Source organism: Notothenia rossii (assembly GCF_949606895.1).
Source record: "Notothenia rossii genome assembly, chromosome: 9".
NCBI classification, from domain to species: domain Eukaryota; kingdom Metazoa; phylum Chordata; class Actinopteri; order Perciformes; family Nototheniidae; genus Notothenia; species Notothenia rossii.
In genome coordinates this window covers 18,635,335-18,659,861 of record NC_136907.1, presented here as the reverse complement: position 1 = coordinate 18,659,861, position 24,527 = coordinate 18,635,335, and the positions used below count along the sequence as shown (strand labels likewise).

Here is a 24,527-nt window from a genome sequence, read left to right as displayed (position 1 = left end):
GCCAGAAAGGTTAGTTGTACATAACTGACAAAGGGTTTTTGCTCTAGTAATTCGAACATGAAATATTACATACATACGCATTAGGATTCAAGTCTACGATGTTAACAAACACGTTTGCTGTTCTACCTCTTTTGACAAGGGTTCCTGGAAATAGTCTCAGTTTTACCGGGATAATGAGTTTACCCTTTTAATAAACCTTCTACTGCGAGAGTCCTCAGTCATTTACCCTTACTTTGTGGCAAAGTGTTAGATTTAATGCTGTTGAATTACTCCTTGTTGCACTTTGATGTGGATCACATTTATTTTCGAACATTTTACATAGATTGCCTTTGATATCCCAAATGATTTCAACAACAGTACGGCTATTTATTTATATATCTTAACATCTGTGTTTGCACTCAAGTAGTCTTTTGCTATAACTACTTTTGAGGGAGTGAGATCATTTTTGTATTTGTTCTGTTGAAATGATTGTCCTATAAACTCTCAATGTGTTCTGCACTCCAAAACAAGTACAAAAAGGGAACATGATATTAGCGTTGACTTGATGAGTTGATCCATCTTTTTTTTCATGGTTTTTAAACATATAATGGAAGTCGCAGCATAATCCTTGTAGGGTGTCAATCATGTCAGGGAAGGTTGTAGGGCATGTGATGTTGCTGTATAGTAAGAAGGCTGCAGATGGAGGAAGTCAACCCAAGAAGTCAGTTAGTCGGAAGAAGGTGCTGCAGGTCGTCCAATAATTGCATGGTTGGCTGATCCCCGGCTCCTCTTCTCTTCTCCGCATGTCAAAGTGTCCTTGGAGCCAGACACTGAACCCTGATCCTCAGCACCTCGTGCAACTACAGGTGTGTGAGTGTGTGTGGATATAAGACACATTCTTACATACTCTGTACGGAAGCTTGTGTGTTGACTCTGTTATAGCAGATGATTTTGAAAGGCGTTTATAAATGTTTTTGTCTTCCATGACGGGTATCGGATCTTAAAATGATGCAATGTTCTGGAGGGTAACTGAAGGAAAAACGTTGACATTTAATTTGGAGTTTTTTAAAAGTCACTCAGGATTGCATTGCCTCGGGATGACTTTGACGACTTTGTGTTATGACTCTACGTCAGTACAAAAGATGTACAGAAAGCTGGTGAGTAATAGTGATTACACCTAATGCGATTGGGTTGATGTTTGCCTCGGGTGAAAAGCAGGGAAATACACAGGCTGACTCACATCAGGAAGCACTAACATTTGTTTTTAAGTTGCTAATACAAACCTTTTTTTACACTGCTGGAAACTAGCTGCAAGCATTTTTCTTCTGTTCTGCTTTTTATTCTTGCAATCTTTTAAAAGCAATTGAACAAAGGACAAATGATTAAAAGTAAGCAACAATATGTGTTTGTTTCCTGTGCTCGAGTGCTCCCTGTGGGCTGTTATGGTTTCACTGAGGTAGATAAAAATCAATACCCTTATCCCATTCAGTATTTTCCACATAAGTCTTGTTGGGGACAGCGGTAGCCAATATTTCCTCCCCTTGTTGGTTCCTGTCTGCTTCACTTGTAGACGGCAGTGCTTAAACCATCAGGTTAAGATCAGAGCCTATTACATATAAACAGAACGGGCCGCATACACAATCCCTGCTGTATTAGATCAAATATAATATATTGTTTCTCACTTTGACAGAAGGAGAAGAAGACAACATTTTTTATATAATACTTTTTTTACCCTTGTTTTGCAGTTTGTCTGAATAATTTTAGTTAACATAAATTGTAGTTTGTAATGTCTTACAGTGGATCTCCACGTTCACAACCAGTCATGTCAAACAAGTGTAGTAGTATCCAAACATCCATTGAATCTTCTCAAACCACTACTGCAGCTAAGATTATTTTGACCCATTTGACCTCAGTATGTAAAGTTTCTCCATCATTTTCATTTGAAGCTTGAACAAACGTATTTAGAAATATAGTGAGGAGAATTATTTGAAAACGGCTGCTGACTTCTGTGTAGGAACAAACTTCCGGTTGATCAGAGCAACCGTTAAAAACCTTCAGTGGAAAAAACCCTTGAGGTTGGAGAGGTTCTTCATGGTCTGACACAAAGCTGCCCTTCTGAACAGTAGCACATTACAGTGGCAAATGACTTTGAACAGTTTTCATTGGAGCTACTGGCTACAGAGATTTGTCATGTGGATTATCCAGAGACGGAAAGACACTTTTAGCCCAGATTTGTCAATATCAATCGTTTTTAGCCCTGACGAAGACCTACAGCCGTCGAAACATGTTGGCTTTTTAAGGATTTGGCCACTACCATACAGGCTTTTCTAAGCTGTTTACCCAGTTTCTTCCCCTTAGGAGCGAAGATACAAGGAAGAATAATTAGCTGAATGAAAAGCACTCATTGTAGAGCATGTTGAACACAAACTGTCCGTGATTAAGTTGTGGCCAGAAGCATCAAATGGATGTAATTTCAACCCAAACTCAGCAGAGAAGCAGCCCTTTATGTGTTCTGTGTTTGTTTCGAATTTCAATATTGGATTGTAAACGCTTCATTTTTTTCATATTTTACTGTGAGGAATTAGGTCAAAAGGGTAAGAAGCTTAAAAGATGGCTACTGTTGTTTTGTAAACAAATTGGCCTTGGGGAAATTAACCCTACATTAGACACACCAGTGTGACTAAAAGCCTTTAGGCAGCACACTGACAGTTTTTAGAGCTAAGCACAACACATGCGACTAAGTCCCAGCAGAAGTCTGCTTTAGATGGAAACGTTTAAAATGGTAAGATCCAAAGTATGCTGCAGGGTAGACAATAACCGCCACATCTGCTCTTTAGTAGCCCAATGTTGACCGAAGTCCTGCTCCGTGTCAACAAGCAGAGACAGTACACTCATGTGTTGTCTGAATTCTGCTGACAGAGACACATTCATACGGAGAATGGGATGATACTGCCTCTGTTTATGTTGTTGCTGAGAGCTTCATTGGGTGCTCTTACAAGACACTGATAAAAAGATACATTTTGTGGTGGCCTTCATCATAGAAAATGAAAACATCATGAAAACACCACGCTAATATACTTTCAATTTAACAGACAAATGTGAGCAAACCTTCTCTTATAAAGTGAAAACATTGGTAGCCGCTTAATTTCAGTTTCTCCTATACCGTTCCTTCAACTGCCATGAGGAATTGTTGGATTTAATGTACCTATGGCTCATTCTTAGTTAACAGTTCTTAATATCAGTTCATTAGATACAAATCAAACATTATAATACATATGATTCTAATGTGGCCAATAGTTCCCCTAATTCCTAATCACTGGTCCTTTAATGGCATGGTTCAGTCTTTTCCTCTGCTTTTAATTCCCGAGCCTTCCTCTCCATCAGACACGATAATAAGGAGCTTATTTGAAGGGCTCAGATGGGTTTGGACTGGAGCCAGTGGAGGCGGTGACCCCAGCAGAACCAGCACAGCAGTAAATTACAAGTGATCCCCCCCCCCCAGCATTTCCATCACACCATGCTTAAAACACCATGATGTGTTTTTTTAAAAAGTTTCTTTTGTTGGCAAGTCAAAATCATGTGAAAGGATTCTCAACCATTTTTCTTTCCCTCCCTCCGGGTCTGTTTATTGAAAAACACATGTTGTAACTTGCCGAGTAGATTCTGGCCACACATATATTTCAGTCTATGTGCCAAGGTTTTAAAAATATGTAAAAATCCTTAGGCCCTGCAGTGCATTAGAGGAAAATTACATTTAGTTTGTGGCCATCCAATATTGTAACATCACTTCCAAACACTTTTTCAAAAACAACCTCCTCGTTTCACTTTAAGCATTTTCATTTTTATTGATAGAAACTGTTCACATAGACACATGCATTGTGGCAACAAGCAGGGCAGCAAACAAAGGAAATAATTTGGTTGCAAGCATTTAGCTACTCAAGCGTATATGACTCGCAGTCTAACACTTGCATTACACAAGTTGAGCCCCTCTTGACCCTTCCTGAAAAACAACATATTTACCTGAAATACCTTGAAGTGCACCCAAAAGTACCTTGAAACCAAAAACAATCTCCTGCAGCATTGCATTTGATGAGCGAGTTTAGCAATATTCTATTAACTTAGCAGCAGTGTTTTATTAGTAAAAAGATTGCGTTCAAATTCAGATAACCGCTGTATCCACCAGTGTTTTTGTATGAACATCCTCTGCATCTAAAGCTGTTTCAAAGAATCTCTGCCATAAGCTGGTGATTGCAGGACTGCTTTTTGCTGGAGGTTTTTGTGTACCGTACTCTTTTGTGAAGTTGGCCTCCCTATTGCATTAGTGATGTTCTTTCTTTATAAAGTACAGTATACAGTATGTGCACATACACAGCTGACTGTATATCTATTCACATACTGTGTACCTCTGAGTTTACCTGGACCTGCTTTTCTTTTTGCGGCTTATTTATTATATGTGCATGTTTAGACAGATACAAACCGACACAAAGCCTGCAGGCTGAAAACAGAGCCACTGCTTACTGGAAGTCCATCATAAGATATCACTCATAAAATATCACTCATAAGATATCGCAATGTTGAAACCTGACTGCTAGATTTGCTCCCATTCCCAATGTTTCCTTATGTGTAAGTCCTCTGTTTATCCCTTCATCAATTCCACCTGAAATCCAGTCCGCAGTTTGTCTCTCTGAGTAAAACATTTTAATAAGATACATTAATATCAAGCAGAATGCAATGTTCTAATAGAAAAGGGATTTGGATTTCTTGTAACAAAAACAGAAAACCTCATGACTGATAAATGAGAGGCTGGTTTCAACATTTGATAAAGAGGTGAGAGCCTGCATCCGTATTTCACCATTGGTAACAGCAGTTATTTTGTAAGACCGGTGTTCACATCAGAATCCATCAGAATCCAAGCAGGAAGTCTGAGGGCTTTGTGAGTCCTGGCCTCTATGTGGTCCTCGCTCTGCTCTCTTCCCTCTCAGCGGGATTCTGGGTAATGACTCCTTTTGGGATATAACAGACCCAGCAGTGGCCTCTCTGAGCTTCTCTTTGAGGGGGTGTGGAGTGTCTCACTGCAGGGGCATCCGCCTGGAGGTCCTCTGTCTCAAGCTCATGTCTGACTCAGACAGCAGTATCTCTCAGGACTCAAGTGGGATGATAATGTTGCTCTGTGTCTGTTTTTAGCCACTGATATGACTTGTGACTTGTGTGACTCCCTCTTGCCGGGCCTCTCACCGAACTAAAGCAGGAGTGGGTCAGATAGTGCATGCAGAAGTTTGGTGTTCTAAGAAAAAGCTAACGGGGGATTTGTGAGCCTCTAGCACAGATTGACTTGCCTGTGTAGTGGCTGAAGGTGGAGGAGGAGGAGCAGAGGGTGAGGTGAAATAGGAAAGACAGGTAATTGTGTCTCTGGGGGTTGAGGCTGATCTGCCTGTGATCTGACAGAACAGGAAGGGGGAGAAAAAAAGAATTGAAAAGCTTCCATTCCCAATCTGAGCTTCTGTTGGCTCTCAGCAGGAAGAGAGGAAACAGAGAAGAGAAGTATTGACCCAAGGTGGTCTGATTCATCCTCCTCAGAGTACAAATGGGAAGCTCTGTTCTTATCAGACTTTCTGCTCTGCTGGTAATACCAGCTTCTCCCCCACACCAAACAAAGGAAGTCCAATAGGAGTCCTCTATTTCTCCTTGTTCACTCCTCGTCTTTGTTCAGCACCACAGACCTGAAAGCAGATGAAAACCAGCAATGCGTTGTCTGTTCAAAATGGGTGCAAAGTAACAATGCCTTGCAATAGTGCAACACGTGTTGTCGCTAATGATTTGTAGCCAACAGCTTCTATTCATATTTTTTCCTACAAATTGTGGTGCAAGAGTTAACCTTAACATAATTTGAATCAGTGCTTTAGGACAAGCAGCAATCAGGGCAGAGGATGACAAAGACATGACCATAACTAAATTAACTAACGGATGTTCTTAAATCCTTACCACAGCAGCAACTACTTTGTCCAGAGGATGGTGCCACATTACGTGACTGTACAATGTCTCTCGACAGCTCATATATGGGGATATACTGTATAATGTCAAAGCCAAATGAATATAAATATATGCACACTTTTTTTAAATTGCCACTACTGTGAATGGTAAATACATATATTAATTTTACATGTTTCCTACTAGCCTATCGACACATCTCACCTATATTTGCACCATGCCTGACTCATACAGGAAGCTGAAAGAAGGGCAAGGCCTGCATTTTCTAGACAACTCTTTGAAGATAGAACCAGCTCTAGTTTATACTGTGAACACAAAGGGCTTCTGTGCATCTGCTCTGTTACAAATGATTAGGGCTGCCCCCGACCAAAGATTTTCCTGGTCGACCACTGGTCGTCAGGTAAGGCCACTGGTCGACCACCGATCGACCAGTGGCGCGAATGAAAGCGCACGCAGAGACAAACCGCCTTTTTCGCGCAACCGGCAAGTAATTCAATTATGATTCTGAATGTGTTGGAAAAATCAACAAGGAGACTGTCTTAACATTTTGTTAATTTATTTCAACACAACACACCATATAAAAACATCACACAACTTATGAACTTTTAAAACCAACACAATAACTTTATAAAACAAACTAAAACAGTCTTCTGTTAAAAAACTAAATTTAAACTATATTTTGTAAAATAAATATAAATTATATAAACAAACGAATAAATAAATATAGGCTCAAGCCAACTTAAATATTTAAATATCAGTGCAAAAGTAAACAGGCCTACGGAGAAGTATTCTCAACATGAAAATAAAACTTTCAGTTTTTTCCTGAGGTCGGAATGCAAACAAAAATGATAAATATACCGCAAAACTTAACTTAAACACTTCAGTTGAACGAACGAAGAACGAAAACTATAAACTACAAAACTATGGTGTTATATTAGGCTAGGCCACTACCTGACTTTCAGGGTTTCCCTCCAATCTTAGTCTTCTCATATTATGAGACAAGAACACGAGTTTGTCTGTGTTGTCCGGGAGAAGTGAGCTCCGTGTCTTGCTCACAATGAAGCCGGCTTTGGAAAATATGCGCTCCGATGGCGTGGATGTGGAAGGGATGGAGTGGATAAGCTTAGCTGCTCTGGCAAGCTTGGGATAGCGTTCCTCATTCATTTTCCACCAAATCAGTGGTCCCTTGTCAACCTTGGTTCGGTCCTCCAAGTATGTCTTCATTTCATTTTTGTCTTCTTCCTTCTGTTGATCTTCATCAAAGGCCATCAGCATTGATATGTCCTGCTGCTTTTCCCTTTGCCTCTTTGGTGTGGGCTCACTTTCCTCTGCGCCGCTGCTGTCCTCTCTCTGAGCAGTAGCTTCTTCTGTTGGAGATAAACTCTCAGCCAGATCCGACACCGTTGTGTATGCATCGTCCTGTTTCTCTGCACCGAGGAATGACAAGCTCTTGAACCGTGGGTCAAGGACTGCAGCTTGAATATATATGCTGCCCTCCAGACTCCCTGTGAGCTCCCACCTTTTGTCGATTTCCTCTGTGATTTTTTTCTTAACTGCCTTCACGGTCGTGCTGTCATCATCACGACTCAACAAGTGGCGCCTCTTCATGTTGACGAGCATCGGCAGCGTAGCAGACAGAGATGCGTTTATATCTTGTGAGAGCAGCTCGGTGAGGGTGATCATGGGCCTCAGCACGGAGACAATGTCCTCCGCTGTCCTCCATTGGGCAGTTGTGAGATCCAGATCTTGGTCAGACCGGTGGGTGGTCCCGGGTTCTGAAAGCACAGCTGTAACCGGACATCTCTGTTCCAGAAGACGCTCCAACATCGAATAGGTGGAGTTCCATCGTGTGGACACTTCTTGTATCAGTTTGTGTTCAGCCACATTCTGTTGCTTCTGTTTCAAAGTGAGAGCTGCTGTTGCCTTGGCACTTTTTTTGAAGTGTCCCACAAGGCGTCTGGCAGCAGCAATCACTCGGCAGATGGGATCTAATTTAACAGCCGCGTTTATGCACAACTGCAAGGTGTGCCCCGCACAACGAATTCCCTGGTCATTACCCCAGGACGGGTTTTGAGATAGCTGTTTAGTGCACAACACCATATTAGCGGCATTGTCGTGTACCACAGCGACCCTCTTTTCTTGCGGAATCCAAAACTCCTCCATCACTTCGCTGAGTCGCTCTGCTATGTTGGCAGCTGTGTGGCTCACCTCCAGCACTTTAGTCTCCAACACGAATGAATGTAATTGCCATTTTTGGGAAATAAAGTGTACCGTCACAGTCATGTAACCATCCATTTGGTTGGAGGTCCATGTGTCAGTAGTGAAGCTGACTGCTTTGCAGGCTTTAAGTTTCTCCAAAAGTACCTGTTTGGTCGTGTTATATTTGTTTTTAATGGCGTGCATTACGGTGTCACGTTTGGGTACAGTGTAACCCGGTTCGATGAATTTCATCATCTGTTTGAACCCTTCCCCCTCGACAATGTTTACAGGTCTCATGTCCAGTGCCACAAAATCTGCAATTTTGTCGGTGATGTCTCTCTTCCTTTTCTCGGAAAGAGGGGGCTTCAAAACGAGTGTTGTCTGTGAGAGTTTCAATGGCGGCTGCGAAGATGAAGTTGAGGTAGATGCGGTGGCCCTATCAACGTATAGTGGATGAGCCTATTGAGAGAAATGCACATTAATTTAAGTTTACACTAAGCCTAATAGCCCATATAATATGACAATACATTTTATCTAACAGGCTTTTTATTAAGGCTAGAGCCGCAGAGCGTCCATCTTTTAATGGCTTGAACGGTACTTACATGTTTCAGGTGATAAATCATGTTTGTAGTTGATGAATGATAGGAGAATATTTGCTTGCAAAGTTTGCATATCACCTTCTTCGGGTTGTCTGTTACTTTTTCGAAATGCTCCCAAGCTCTTGATTTTACGCCTGACATGGTTAAAACTATCAGCTTATCTGACGTGAAAACAAGTGACTCACTGTCACCTCCTGTTTCCCTGTTTTTTTTTTAAAAAAAGTTCTCAATTTCTTCTTTTTTTTTTTTGGCAACCAACGACCAATTAAATCTTGACCGAGCAAAGACTCTTTGGCCGACTAACCTTTGGTCGACTAATTGGGGGGCAGCCCTATAAATGATAATGTAGTTGTAATGCTAATACCAATATTACAAATACAACCAACTAGTTCCTACATTTACTGTAAATAATTGACTTGGCAATGTAATCATGTTTTCCCCTGGAGGCATCAAAACAGCCTGAAAAGCATAGCTAATATGTTACATCAATACAAACAATGCAACGATTGAGAAAAAGGTGTAGCAGGGTGTTTTCAAACGGAGACAACACAAAGCAAATGGAGACTGGATAGCAACCACAATCTGACATTTTAACCTCCTTGGTTTTTCTTTTTTCTTGTTCTTAGAGAAAGCTCAACAGTTACAACCGAGACCTCAGAGGTGACTGGCCTTTTGTTCATTTGCTGTCACTCACTTATATGGAGAAAAGGTTTTCCCTTGTGCCTTAGTACATCCAGTGAAAAGTGAGCCACTGCTAGAAAGCATGACGAGGCAACTCTTTGCAGAAAAGGTGATACCTCAGGGGTTAATGCCATGACATTTTCCTTCATTGTGGTGCAGTCTCATTGTTTTCGATGTGCTGAAGACCTTTTCAAGTCTAGTCAGGTGCAACATGTGCGATATTTTCAGAGAGTAGTGGGGGGTGGCACCAAATAAGCAGGTACGAAATGAAGTAGAACAATATTTGATTAAATAGATTCAAAGCGTACAATGTTGTACATCTGCTGTGTAGTGATATCTATGGCAGATTTTTATTTAAAGTTTCGAAACAATAGGCTTTGTGTTTTGCACTAAAAGTAAAACCAAGCAGGCTGTGGAGGTTATCTGCTGCAAATGCAACTGATGAATACATTCTGCATTACAGTTTGGGTGAATTATTTTACAGCTATTTCATTACCTTTGCAACCCGTTTCTTTGTTACTGTAATAACTCATTTTTACAATACCTTTTGGTCTCACCAGAAGACAAGCCAGTGTGTTAAGCTTGCTGCATAGCGCTATAGAGTAAAAATACAAATAATAAAAAGCTATGGCTGCAATGTTGTTGTCTCGGGGATGAATTAGGAAATGTTCAACTGCATTGTAAAAATATAACAGAGCCCTTTAACTTTGCCTCTGTTCATGGTGCTTAAAGACACACACACACACACACACACACACACACACACACACACACACACACACACACACACACACACACACACACACACACACACACACACACACACACACACACACACACACACACACACACACACACACACACACACACACACACACACACACACACACACACACACACACACACACACACACACACACCACAAAGCCTTCAAAGTGGAACTCGTAGCGTTTATCTTCACCCAGGGACAGATATTGTCTGAGCAGCAAACATTAGATGAATAGATGAATAGACCCATAAAAGGCTACATAGAAGTTAATTAGTGATCACTCATGCAGGTGAAACCGACCTATGTCCTCCTCATTCTCTTCTGCTCTCTCTTTTTGTCCTGTAAGCTGAATGTTTTGCTTGACAAAGTCATTTCCATTTCTGCCTGTCTTTTATATGACATCAGGCTTTGTAATTGATGATTGAATGGTTGATGGATAAGACATGGGCTGCATGGCTTCTGGTGTAGCTCTTGTCATGCCCTATTAGCACATTTATGCTGCACCTTGAATATTGATGGAGTAGAAAAGTGCCCAGAGCAGAAAAAAACAGAAATTGTTTGTGGCAGCATGAAGCCACGTCTCTGTAATGATGGCCATTAGGAAGGTAGTGGCAGAGCACACAGCAGGAAGGCAAATGAAGCAACACAAAGAGAAGAAGAAAGATGACTGTATTTATTGTCCTTTTTTTCTTTGTTTACAATACCATTGCCACTCACACCAGCTTTCATGAGGAAGGTATCGGTTTTGTGGTTGTTACTGCACAATACAGACCCCCAGCGGTGTAGATTCCCTTCATTATTTGAAATCTACCCCACCTGCCTTGCCAGTTGAATTGGATCTTTTTCAGGTGTTGGAGTGGATGAGGAAGGGTCAGGCAACCCTGGGGGTTTTGTTTAGTGAGGTGGCAGCAGGTGAGCGACTGTGATACAAAAGAGAAATACTGGCTAGACTTGCTGGTGGGTTTGCTTGTATCTTTTAAACAATTGACAAACATAAAAAAGCAGCAATAACTGAAAACACTCAAACAAGAAATTGGATACAAAGTAAACTTCATATCAATATGTGATTAGTATTATGATTAAATATTGGCAGCAGCAAAATGACTGGAGTCATGTTTGTTCCCAGTTAATGAATCAAATATTAGCTGTCCTTTAAGCTTGGATTTGGTCTCCACCAACTCCCGAGCAACCTCCACTATCAATTCAAGCTCCACTGTATTCCTCCCCTATCAATATAGCTTCCGTTTGCCTCCATATCTGTACACAGAATCATCACTTTATAATTTAATTATATCATACATGACTGTTGTTGCCATATTGAGCACACTGTATACATTTTTAAGTTTCAAAGAAAAGGATTTTGTGAGGTCAGAGTGCTCTTTGATATTCTACCGTAACATCATATTCTACTCGGGTCATCTTTCAGTCGAATTGGAAATGTATCCAAATTGGAAGCGTTCCTGAAATATGACCTTTACAAGAAAAAATCAGGCGGACAGACAGTCTTGAAACGTCACGCCTCCAATAAGGGTTGTAAGAGGAATACACATATCTAGCTCTTTAGCTTTTAGATGTTCACTATCTTCAGTTCACTTTGTCTGTCTGCTGTCTGGTGATGGGCAGGTGAATTACAGTGTGTTTCTAGGCGCTTACTGAAAACAGTTACTTTTAAGATTTGTGTTGAACAAATTACATTCTTGTCCGTTGGCCTCATTGTATGTGCACAGTTCAAGCTTAGTTTCTGCAGCAATGCATTTGACCTTGTACCACTGCAATTCAAAACTAGCGTAATTCCATTGTAATACAATCATTTTAATTCAAACAAATGTGCCTGTATGTTGGGAAGGAAATGGGTGTTCCACTAGAATGCTGGGTTCATGTTGTGTCCAGTTTCATTTCCTATGTATTAGAATTGAGTGATTAAAACTGTTTATTTCCTGGGAGTGAGATTCCCTGGTGGTTTGTTCTTTGCAAAGTCCTCTACATGTTGTGGCACACTCATTTCCTTCTAGTAAGAAATGCACAGATGCATGAAATATGAAGCAAAAAGAGGAGAAAAAGTGATGTAATTATGGGACAAGTATACAGATATTTTACTTGTTAAAGAACAAAACTAAGCAGAAACAGGAACTTATGACAACCTCAGATTCACATTTTAACCCAAATATTGCAGACACACATCAATGTTAAATAAGCCTCTATGATGATCCTTTCAACAGAAAGGCAGTGTTGGCGGTTCCAGTTCACTGACCTCCTCCTACAAATCAATCAGAATTCCCCACATCGCTTACACCATCAATCATAATCATTTGCAATCAATTATTCTGAGCTAATTAAGAGGTGGCACAAAAAAAAACAGATACTGCCCACAAATTGAATTAAACTTAAATGGCTGTGGTGTTGAAGAGCTTTATTTTAAATGCCTTCACCGGCTCATTAAATTCGGCCTGTCTGTCAGTCATCATTGCCTCTCAAACTCAGCTGTTGCTAAGAGCAATTTCATGTTTCCAGCATGTAATTACATTTGCATTACATATTCTTGAATTTGTACATATGCAATTATATATATATATGGGAGTGCAGTGCATTGTCCATGTTGTGGCAGAAGTGGAGTGAAGGGAAGGAGATGCACAGCTGACATGACTATATTTAATTTGCTAGCATTATAGGACATTCTTTTTTTTTATTGAACCCTGGTAATATATTACGTGTGTGTGTGTGTGTGTGTGTGTGTGTGTGTGTGTGTGTGTGTGTGTGTGTGTGTGTGTGTGTGTGTGTGTGTGTGTGTGTGTGTGTGTGTGTGTGTGTGTGTGTGTGTGTGTGTGTGTGTGTGTGTGTGTGTGTGTGTGTGTGTGTGTGTGTGTGTGTGTGTGTGTGTGTGTGTGTGTGTGTGTGTGTGTGTGTGTGTGTGTGTGTGTGTGTGTGTGTGTGTGTGTGTGTGTGTGTGTGTGTGTGTGTGTGTGTGTGTGTGTGTGTGTGTGGAAACCTTCGATAGAAAAGCAGAACATCTTGACTTCTACTTCAATTAATCAAGTTCTCCTTAATGGTGTTCAAGCTCTTTTGGGAGAAACTCTTGATTTCCAGGTAATGAGATGAAGAGCTTTTGTGTGATCCATCAACATGTTGTGGTTGATTATATTTTCAGACACTGCAGCTAAAAGAAGAGTTGATGGAAGTTTTATGGTTTGTATTTCTTTCTCTCTTGCCTTACAGGGGTTGAACCAGATGAGAAAGGTTGCTCAGGTGGGAATTGATGGTGTGCGGCGGACAGACTGGCACGACTATGAAGCAATGATGAGGGATGCTGCTCGCTCAGGTAGGTCCGAACTCTGTGCTGACGCTGCTGTTTAGTTTGGGCACGTTTTGTTGAGAACATCTGCTATGTTTCAGAACACACACACACACACACACACACACACACACACACACACACACACACACACACACACACACACACACACACACACACACACACACACACACACACACACACACACACACACACACACAATTCAGCACTGTTTTTTCAGCAGTCTTTTCCCTTTCCTTTATTCGTCTCTGTGAGTCAGTGGGAATCAAGGCTGAGATTACAGTTCTTAGTTCATAATTAAACACAGTTAATCTTCTAAAATAAGCATTGATCCAGTCTTAGGGCTTGAGTGGGAAACATACCTTTGCCTCTTTGTTACAAATGCAACAGATTTAACTTCCCTTTATATGGTATTAGCTGGTACTTAAGAAGCAAAGTCACTGGATTTCTGAGAGATTGCCAAGTTGTCTAAGACAATAAGACCTGTAATTGGGCGGTGAAAGGCACATCAAGAGATGACAGAGTTGTAAAAAAACTTTAAAAAACACTTGACATATGAAAGGAAACACGTTAATAACTTGCAGTTTAAGTACTTTAACTGCTTGTATGGACATGGTCTCCCGGAGGATCAGCAGAAAAGATTAAAGGGGCCATTTCATGCTTTTTGGGGATTTCCCTTTCCCTGCAGTGTGCAGATTCTGGGCTGCAATAAGGATGTGTTTTGAATTCACTACCATGTGTCATATCCAATTGAACTTAACAAGGAAACCCCTAAATGTGTTTCTCAATATTCAATACATCCTTATTATATTGTCTTAGAGCCTCTGTTTCATTGAAATCACTTGAAAAGTGAATCACTAATCATTATTGACTTTTTAAGAGTAGTTTTGTTATTTTACGTCAGTAGACATTCTCTGAACCTTTTGAGGAGTATGAAGTAGGAATGTGAGGATCATATTTTGCTTGAACATTCAACAGAGAAAGGCACATGACGAGCCTGAGTTTGAATATTTTAGCCCAAGGAGAGGCAGACATACAAAAAGAGAAAGCAAGTGTCTCAATATTCAACCTATAATAAGCCATATAATATGCCAAGTCTTAAAGTTTCTAGTGTGCATTGCCCTACAAAAACTCTGGAAGAACATAATTATCAACATTTTTCTCAGGGTATATATGCATAAGGAGCAATAGAAAACACCATTTAAGTGATCTATGTAACAAGTTTATAATGCAGGGAAAAGCACAATGTTAAGTAGAAGTGTTTATCTCCGAAATGAGCCATTAAAGTGAGGAGTTATTTTCCACAGTTATTACCTTCAGGAATGCAGGCCGATCATTTATGCCTAATGGAACAAGGCAGCTCAATTTAATTTGATGCTTTCCCCTGACTATAGATTAGCCTCTATGCATGCGTCTCTGTGTGTTTTGTGTGGAGTGCATTGATGAGTGGCTAATGAAACATGCAGCACGGCATAATTTGATGCACTCCTGAAGTTAGCACAGATTTCTAAATGTTTGTGTGGAAAAGGGTTGTTGGGGAGTGATAAATGACATGCTGTGTGTACATGTCTAACTAAGTGTTATATACTGTGTATATTAAGATTGTATACATCATGGATTTGTATTGACTGTCTTGGTCTAAATTATAAGTTGATTAAAGGTGGGGTAGGTAATTCTCTTCAGAAACACTTTTTGTCATATTCCATGGAATGCTCTTAACATCCCGATAGCAATGAATATAATAAATGCTTTGACAATAAATACATAAACAAAATTCATTTGCGGAAGCCGTAGCGCTGTAAAAAGCCCGACCAATCATCTGAGCCGGCCCGGCTAAAATAACTGGATGGCCTACCTTCCTGTCAGCCTTCCATCTGTGCACAAACTTATCTCGTGCCCTCATTGGTCATGTAAGCGTTCGTGTGTGTTGGAGGAGGGGCTCTGTAAGGAAGTCTGAAGGAAGAGGCAGATGTTTTTCGGCTGCGTAATTTCAAATTCTAGCGCACTCGAGCTGGTTTCTCCATTCTTACCTACCCTACCTTTAATGAATTACTCAATGGACTGAAAACGTATTCCTATATATTTTATTGATTCGTCATTTTGCCTCCAAATCAGAAGATTTTGCTGATGTTCTTAGTCATTAAACTGTCCATTTTGGAATTGGGAACCTTCTATTTTTACTATTTTCTGACATTTCGTATAACAGACTCCACACATTGATTCATCAAGAAAAATATAAAATGGCTGTGCTTGAATACTGCAATAATTTAGATGTATTTTATAAATATAGCTAGTTTCTTTTTTTAAAATAAAGATTTTGTCTCAATAGACATAGAATTCGAAGGTTCAGCATGCTTTAAGGATTGTGTAAAACAGACACAATGTTTAGTAAATATTTAAATGCAGCCAAAATTTTAGTTATTGTATCTCAATTTAACATTCGTACCTAGTATGTAATCATTCATTTGAAGTTGTCTTTGACTCCATATGCATGTGTCTAGGATGCTTTATAAAGAGTCTTCTTTTTACTGATCATATGTATGTTTTTGATGCAGGTAACGGTGAACAGGGGAAGCCGTTTCCTCTGACAGAAACTGACCGGGTCGACCAGGCCTACAGGGAGAACGGATTCAACATTTACATCAGCGACCGGATCTCCCTCAATCGATCCGTCCCTGACATCCGCCATCCAAAGTGAGTCCTGTATGAGTGTGTTGAGTGTGTTGAGTGTGTGTGTGTGTGTGTGTGTGTGTGTGTGTGTGTGTGTGTGTGTGTGTGTGTGTGTGTGTGTGTGTGTGTGTGTGTGTGTGTGTGTGTGTGTGTGTGTGTGTGTGTGTGTGTGTGTGTGTGTGTGTGTGTGTGTGTGTGTGTGTGTGTGTGTGTGTGTGTGTGTGTGTGTGTGTGTGTGTGTGTGTGTGTGTGTGTGTGTGTGTGTGTGTGTGTGTGTGTGTGTGTGTGTGTGTGTGTGTGTGTGTGTGTGTGTGTGTGTGTGTGTGTGTGTGTGTGTTACTTGCCAACCCTCCCGATTTTCGCGGGAGACTCCCGATTTCTGACAAAATCAGATTTACTCACGACTGTTTCCACTCTGACTTTAATTAGACCCTCCAGAAAAACGCGATTCTGCGATCGCAGAATTTACCGCATAATCAGCAAAATGGCGCAGATTTTTAAAAGGCCGCATATTTATCAAAAGGCCGCATAATCCTCGCATTTTTCCACACAATTTTGAGAAGAAAAAAAAGTTAACTCGTCTTGACGTGACGTCATCAGCTCGCGCATCACAGAATGTAAACAACACTGTATAGAGCTCATTTACCAACGAACATTTCTACTAAAGACCGGGCAAAAAGTGGGGGAAACTATTCTGCACCCCGTGCAACTGTGTGTTGGAGCATAAGAGAAAATCGACGGTGGCGACCCACTTTGATTCATTCAAACATTCGAAAATGCTTTCTGCTGCTGCGGACAAGAAAGCCATTCAACTCACGTTCACCGAGGGATCAACCTCCAAAGCCCTTTCGAGGGCTACAAGAAACGAAGTGAGTAGCCTACAAGATTGAAGCTGGTCAGATAACGAACGAGTAAATGAAAACAGAATGAGGCGGAGAAGTGTGTTTGTGTGTGTGTGTGTGTGTGTGTGTGTGTGTGTGTGTGTGGGGGGGGGGGTGTTATTTTACAATAAATAAACATTGAATGTGTTTAATTGAATAGTAAAGGGGTTTAACGTTAGTGGCAGGTTGTGTGTGAGAGAGAATAAATAAGACAGCCCAATATTTCAAAAAAATTGTTATTCTTTTCCCCCGCATATTTCGCATATTTCGCAACTTTCCGCATATTTCGCAATTTCACCGCATACAATCACATAAAAACCCCGCATGTTTTACCGCATAATCAAGGAATTTAGCCCGCATAATCAAGGATTTTTGCCCGCGTTTTTCTGGAGGGTCTATTTAATACAGCTCCACCATTGTTTGGTTTCCATGGTAGCGCGTCTCTTTAGCAGCGCGCGCAACTCAAAGTCTGACAGGGTGAGGAAGATGAAAACTGAACAAGAATCGACAACTCAACCCTCTGATCACTCCTTTCCTGTAAAATACAGGTCCTGCCCACACATATGCCACAGGCATTGCCCTTACAACTACAATAAGCATGCAAATGTTAATCTACAGCTCCGGCGATCCACTAGCACCGGAGTCTACACCTGCAGACGCAGCCATCCCCTACTGTAGCGTCACCTTGGATACGAGTCTAAACAGACACACAGGCCAGGCCGCTGAAAGGGCGCCCTTTGAGCATCAGATCTGACGACGCTGATTGGCTGAAATTATGTTTCGGCGGCATAGTTTACAGATAGCAACAGTCAGCTTGTTGGCTGCAGCTGCTCTGGCTGAGGACTCCTTTCTACCGCCCGGACGAGAGAGGGTAATGATGCACGCTGCGGCCAGGCAGGAAACATGTAACTTTAGACATCGTAAAAAAAATTTAAACGAGATTTTATTGTAGATTATACATTTTACTGATACCAACTATATAATATTTACCTAAAAATAAAAATAAAAAATATATATTTTTTGGAAATATATTTTTTTATTTATTTTTTATTTTTAATGACAATCAAACATGTGGGAAGAGGGGGGGCGGCGCCCTTAGCGCCCCTATGGGCCGGCCGCCATTGAATGTAAGTGTATTGGCTTGATGCTGAAATGTCAAAAGGCTCTGAAATGAATACTGTCATAATCAAAAGTATGGCTTTGATTACCTGATGGTGTGATATCGATGTGTTGTTTTGTTTTATATAAACATTGCACTTTATTCAGTGACATAGGGAAGTTGTTGTGAGTTCTTTAGATTCGCCTGTGTATTTATCTTCATGGGAACAGCAGGTGGTGGAGAGAATGTTTGGTGCAGTATTTGTAAAGGATTACTGCTGGGGCAGAAAGTATTTTTAAAGTTTGGGATTTTGAATATAATATAATCAGACACCTGTGAATCATGTGCTCACATTAAATCCCACAATGGCATTGAGGAAGGCCTTTAATCACAGTTTTTTATATTTCGCCTGACAAGGACTATCATCTGGCTTTTGACCATTCCCATTATTTCATTTAACTTCAGTGTTTAGAAATCAGGTTTTCCTAGACTCTTGCTGTAACTTTCTGTGCTGGTAGGTATTCAGATTTATATAACAAATCATTTGAAGTGCGTGTTTTGTTTATCCAGCTCGTAATTTAGTTCCAAAGCTGACTGATATATATGCATGAGATAATGTTAATCCTGGTTTTATGGTGGTTAAATGTCTTATTTAATGAACTCATTTTGAAAACTCATACATGCACATATTTTGGGGCAAGTCTTACATTTTTTTTGCATATTGCAAGTTCAGATCCAAGTCCCTCAGGTCTCTACATGCTGGTCGTTACAATGACACAGCATTTCCTAAAATGTTCAAAGCTATTATGAGTTATTTATATTTAATCACGATCAAGCCTGTTGTTTACAAATCAATTTTTCTTTACAACACAAGGTCATTCTAGACACATTTCTAAAATAATGTTCAATAATGTTGTTGTTATATCTCAAGTCAAACCAAGCCTTCAGATGACTCAACTAAGTCAGGTCCTTCTCCACAGTCATTATCGGTGCAAGTGTTTATGTGACAACTGCTATAATCATAGTCCCGCCTTAGCCTGTAATTTCATTTGTTGCATGTAAATGGTGTTAAGGACGTCCATGTGGTTGCCAGACACTTCTCTCTCTCCTGTGACCGATCACATGGACACACCTGCTCTACCCAACCCCCCCCCCCGCCAGAAATTCCTTCACCCTGTGTGCCCTGCAGGCGTCTGCCTCTTGTTGATTGGCATGTTGTCAGTGCCTCCGAGGCAGCAAGTCCCAGACCTGCGAGTGACACATTCGATTTCTGCACTCTGACAAGATTTAATTGAAGCACACACACACAGTCAAACACACACACTCTCTGTCCCCTGTGGAATTGGACAGGGTTTGTTAAGAGTCACCAGCCTGCTGCCTACCTATCACTCCCTCTGCCTTTCTCCCAGCGTTCATATTTGAATGAATAACACGCAGGCCTATGTTCAACAAGGACATTGATCGACTGACACAGTTCACTACACACGCTCTCTCTCTCTCTCCCTCTCTCTCTCTCTCTCTCTCTCTCTCTCTCTCTCTCTCTCTCTCTCTCTCTCTCTCTCTGTCAGCGAGGGGCCATAACTCTCTCTCCATGATTAGCTCCTTTGCAGGCGTCCCGCCGCTCGCTACAATCACCGCGTACAAGGTGATCGCTGTAACCTGTCATCCGAGCACATGTTAACAACTACGGCAACAGATACCCGCTGTATGTGCTGCAAATAATCAAATAAAAGCAGCTTCTGATGGCCTCAATGCACAAGCAGCACTGAGCTCAATTGCGCTGAATTAAAGTTGTTGCTTCCACCTAATGACCTATTTAATCCCTGTTTTACTATTAGTATTTTATAATATTAACCTGGCCCAAGGAAGGAGGTTATAGTTATAGCTTGGTTATTTATCGCTGTTGCATTGTCTTTCAGCAGGATTGAAGGAAAAAGACAGGCCCTATTTTCATGAAACTTTGTCGATGGGTGTAGCATGGACTAAGGAAGAACACATTACAATTTGGAGCATATCTGAAACACAGGGCGGACACTCAAATTATAGTTTAATTTTTAGGTTTTTTTTAACACATTGACCAATACCACACATCTATTTTTTGTCATCTATGATGTTTCCACGTGACTAGTTAAGGCTTATGAATTGGGAAAACAACGTTGCAATTCAGGAAATGCATCCACCTGAGGAGCATGTGAATGCACCATTGGCCCTTAGCAAAGGTAGAAGTAATGATATGTTGTTAAAGTGCCTCAAAGTCCAGATCTGAAGAACAACGAGCCAGACTAAAACCCACTTAATATCTCTCTCAACTGTCAATATTGGTTTCTTTGAATTATGATAACAAAGGATGAATTTGTTATTTCAACAACACTGTGATCCCTATCCCAGTCATTATGTTTGTCCAGACCTAACCAAATATCATGCATATCCATGTCATCAACAGTTACTCAGGCATCATGTTTTAAAAGGGGATTTGTTGTTTGCATGACCTTTTACAGTATATGTTCTGGCAGGAGACAATGCCATGATCACAATATCTTCAAATCATCATTATAACAGGAGACTTGTGTGGTTGTATCCATGTGGAGCAATATTTTCCTTTGCTGCTGCTTTCAAGATTTTGATCATCTGTTTTATTATTAATGTATTATCTACATTATTTTGGTTGTATAATAATAATAATATAATAATAAGATACAATTTGGTACCAAAACCAAAATGTGTTTAATTTATAAAACCAAATGGGCTCTTTCATTATTTATTTTGTTATCATCCCTTCGAGAGGCGAGCGAATACAATTTTCACTGTAATAGCTAAATGATAGAAAAAATAGATTGAATAACGGTTTCAGAGAAGATTGCTTGTGGATTTTAGGAAGCTGAGTAGAGCTGCTGTGTATCAGCCTTCTCAAACACATTCATCTGAGCACTGAATCCATATGTCACCTCACTGACCCGGCATCCGCTGAGCAGTCGATTGCATGATGAGGGTGTGAATGAAGTTGCTTCCTTCCCTTAATAAGATGGATTAATAAAACATGGAGATGTTGATGTTGTTTTTTTGTTTGTTCCGTTAACTGTCAAGTGGGAACTAAGTATTTTTTTTTTAACGTTTTTTTGTGTTTCTCTTATTTTCCTACGATACCGTTATGATTGGCGGTGAATATGAAAATATGAAGGACAGACCAATTATTCCTATTTATTTTTATTTTCATAGAAAGCGGCAGGTAATATAAGACTATTTTCTTCTCCCTGCTCCTTTTCGGGTATGGTGTGTTTATAGAGACATGTTTTGTAAATAATTGTTATACATTAAGTTGTGCATACCATGAACTGAACAAATGAAAAAAATGAAAACAAATTAAATGAAATAGTAGTAAAATGGCCACCCTATTACATTGGGGTATTTCTTAATATTTTTCACTTTTCCTGTTTGCAGCTGTAAACCAAAGCTGTATGCAGAGAAGCTGCCCAACACCAGCATCATCATCCCGTTCCATAACGAAGGCTGGTCGTCGCTGCTGAGGACCGTTCACAGCGTGCTCAACCGCTCTCCTCCACAGCTCATCGCAGAGATCATCCTGGTCGATGACTTCAGCGACAAAGGTACAGAAGACACACACACATTACAGATAACATCTCCTCAGACTAGAAAAAGAGGTTGATTTATGTCACTTCTTTCTTTGTGTAATGGATATTTGAACAGCTATGACATCGACTTTTGATTCCACACTTATGGTTGAAAGTGTTGAAATTACACAGGGTTTCATGAGGCCCATGACCTGAGCATGTTATTATGGGTTATTGTGTGCAGATATATTTGTGGTACTGGATTTAGATATGAACATATATTTCTTTGTGGGACTGAAGATAGTGGATCTTGGTGTGACTAAAGATTAAAGATGATTCAGTGAAACAATGTAGAGGGTATCGCTGGGTTTCCATCAGGGTCTTCTGTACACTTTTCTCATTATGTTCAATTATATTAATGCGATAAGTGAGATGTGTTAACCTTAGAAGAGTAAAGGCAATACACTGGCAGAAGAACAGTGGTATCTGTCAATTGAGCGATCTGAGGCATCCAAAAGCCTCTGTGTGTAGCATTGGCTCATTTTCCAGTTTCTAGTCAGAGGATCTCATATGTATTCCTGACTGTGCTGACAGGTGAGATAGCTCTCCATCTATCAGGGGGCTGAGAGAGTTTCCAAGCCGAATAACAGAAGAAAAGTTATCGATCAGCAGCAAAGACTCAATAACCACTTGGCAAAGGGCTCAGATGATGGCCTTCAAACATCCTCTGACTCCTCATGCACTTCTGAAACACTATCTCTTCAACCAATAGGCTTTTAGAACATTTTCAGTCTGTCTGACATCCTTACTCTCAGCCTTACAAAGCCATCCTAATTTGTTCAAGATTTGTCTCTAGAAACAAAAACCATCCATAATGAAACAGACTAAACCCCTGAGTTGTAAACTACATGGAGCTCAGTGGACAATTGGAAATGTCTAAGCTTAATTTGACATGCTGATACTCTCTTTCTGCAACCTGTAGCTTGTAAATAACTACTTAAGCTTAATATTTATAATATTATATATAACATCTACACTCCATCTGCAACCTCAATGGGTATTTATGTCTGATACCCAAAAATATCCTTCTGAGCTTAATTTAGAGAACAAATGTCATGGTAGCAGACATCACTCTTACCCAAGACTAATCCAGTGAGTGGTGCAATTATCCAATCAGGTGTAGAGAAGAGTTATGTAAGATTATCTACTGAGCAGCTTACTTTAAATGAGGCATGTTTTAATGAGTCAGCTTTGCCAACTATTAGGGCTCACTCGGTTTAGAAACTGCACACTTTATCTGAGGACTATGTGAGACATTTTTGCAGCTAAAAAAAGTAGTATCAGTACAGTATTTTGCCTGATGGTATATACAACAACCTCAAGCAACACATGTATCAAAAATCTGTTTCCAAAGTTTCTGTGGTCATTTCTATAGAAGCCCGATGTTAAATGTTAAATAATGCTTGGACATATCTCTCTGCCCTGCAGTGAATCTATTTTATTGAGCTCTCTGACAGGCAACACAATACCCTAGCTTCGACCTAAAGTACATTTAAGCGGCCTTTAAATCTTTCTCTCACCCAAGCGAAGAAAGAAGAGACTTGGCGGCTCATATGCATTGTACCTGCTTTAGGCTATAATGCTTCACCACTTGACTGATATGGTATTCAATCCACAATCCCTATATTACAAACACTTTCCATGAATCAGTTTCCTTGAACTAGATTTAAAAAAGAAAAGAAGATAGTCTCATTATTCAGATATGATTCAGGAGTACTTTATTTTAGATGTACTCAAGTACACTAACAAGTGTGAGGGGTTTGTAGAGGCTCAGTTACAAGTACCCTACCAAGCCTTTTAAGTAGTGTGTGTTTCTATCTGCATGGTGTGAAGACTAAAGCCTGAATCTCACGATGTTAGGAGTCAATCCAAGCTGTTAGAACTTTGGTTAGGACAGTGAATATAGAACACTAATTTCCCAAATTCCAAGTTCTTTAAGTTACATTAACATTTGTTGCTCAACATCTTAAGGGAACTTGGCCAATCACAAGCTGCAGAAAAGGCTGAATTGTTGAATAAAAAATGCACATTCAATTGAGTCATTCAGAAAATAGATACATGTTTTTACCTAGAAGAGTACAAGATTGTTTGTATCCCTTTTTAGTTGCTGAGGAAAGGAAGTCGTCATTTAATGATGGCTCCCCAGTTATCAATGGAATGATAAAAATGAATTCATATCTTAAAAAAAAAAAAGATGTCTACTGCTTTGTGATCCGCTCTGGTCCACCCTTGTGAGCATGTGTGGCTTTACTTTTGTTTGTCTGTGGCTCTTCGGCAGCTCTTTGCAGTAAACATCTATTGTCCATTGTTGCATAGCGTTGTGTTTCTGTGTGTGTTTGTGTGGGTGTTTGTGTGCCTAGATTTGTCTCCTTTTTCACTCTCCCTTCACCAGCCCTCTGAAGAAAGTGTTTAATTCCTTGTTAATTAGTGCTCTCTGTCACGGTCCCTCGTTGAAGGATGTGTTTACCTCTCGTCTCCACGGTAATGAGATGTTCCGCTGCCTCAGACTCATTTAGAGGTTAACACCCATCAGAGCTCGGAGACCAAACTCTCCCGCTGCTCAGTGGTGTGGAAACAAAAAATGCCTAAAATAGATTTACAATAGCATAGTATCATTTCCATACATGTTTTAAACCAGTGATACATACACTAAACATATACTATACTGTATAGACACTATATCTCAAATGACTTAGTATCAATGTGAAATTCCCATTTAAGGA

The 24,527-nt window shown here is 40.3% G+C and overlaps 2 protein-coding genes across 2 annotated transcripts in view; one reads left to right on the top strand and one right to left on the bottom strand.

Annotated features, from left to right (window-relative positions):
- The window catches only part of LOC307017776 (uncharacterized protein), a 307,460-nt gene that overhangs the window by 173,559 nt on the left and 109,374 nt on the right, over positions 1-24,527 (bottom strand). The window lies entirely within an intron of this gene.
- Positions 1-24,527, top strand: part of LOC307017775 (polypeptide N-acetylgalactosaminyltransferase 10-like) — a 71,569-nt gene that overhangs the window by 991 nt on the left and 46,051 nt on the right. The window contains exons 2-4 of the mRNA XM_079647549.1: positions 13,429-13,531; positions 16,081-16,219; positions 21,614-21,780. Of these exons, the coding sequence (XP_079503675.1) occupies positions 13,429-13,531; positions 16,081-16,219; positions 21,614-21,780 (409 nt within the window). The remainder of the gene's footprint in view (positions 1-13,428; positions 13,532-16,080; positions 16,220-21,613; positions 21,781-24,527) is intronic.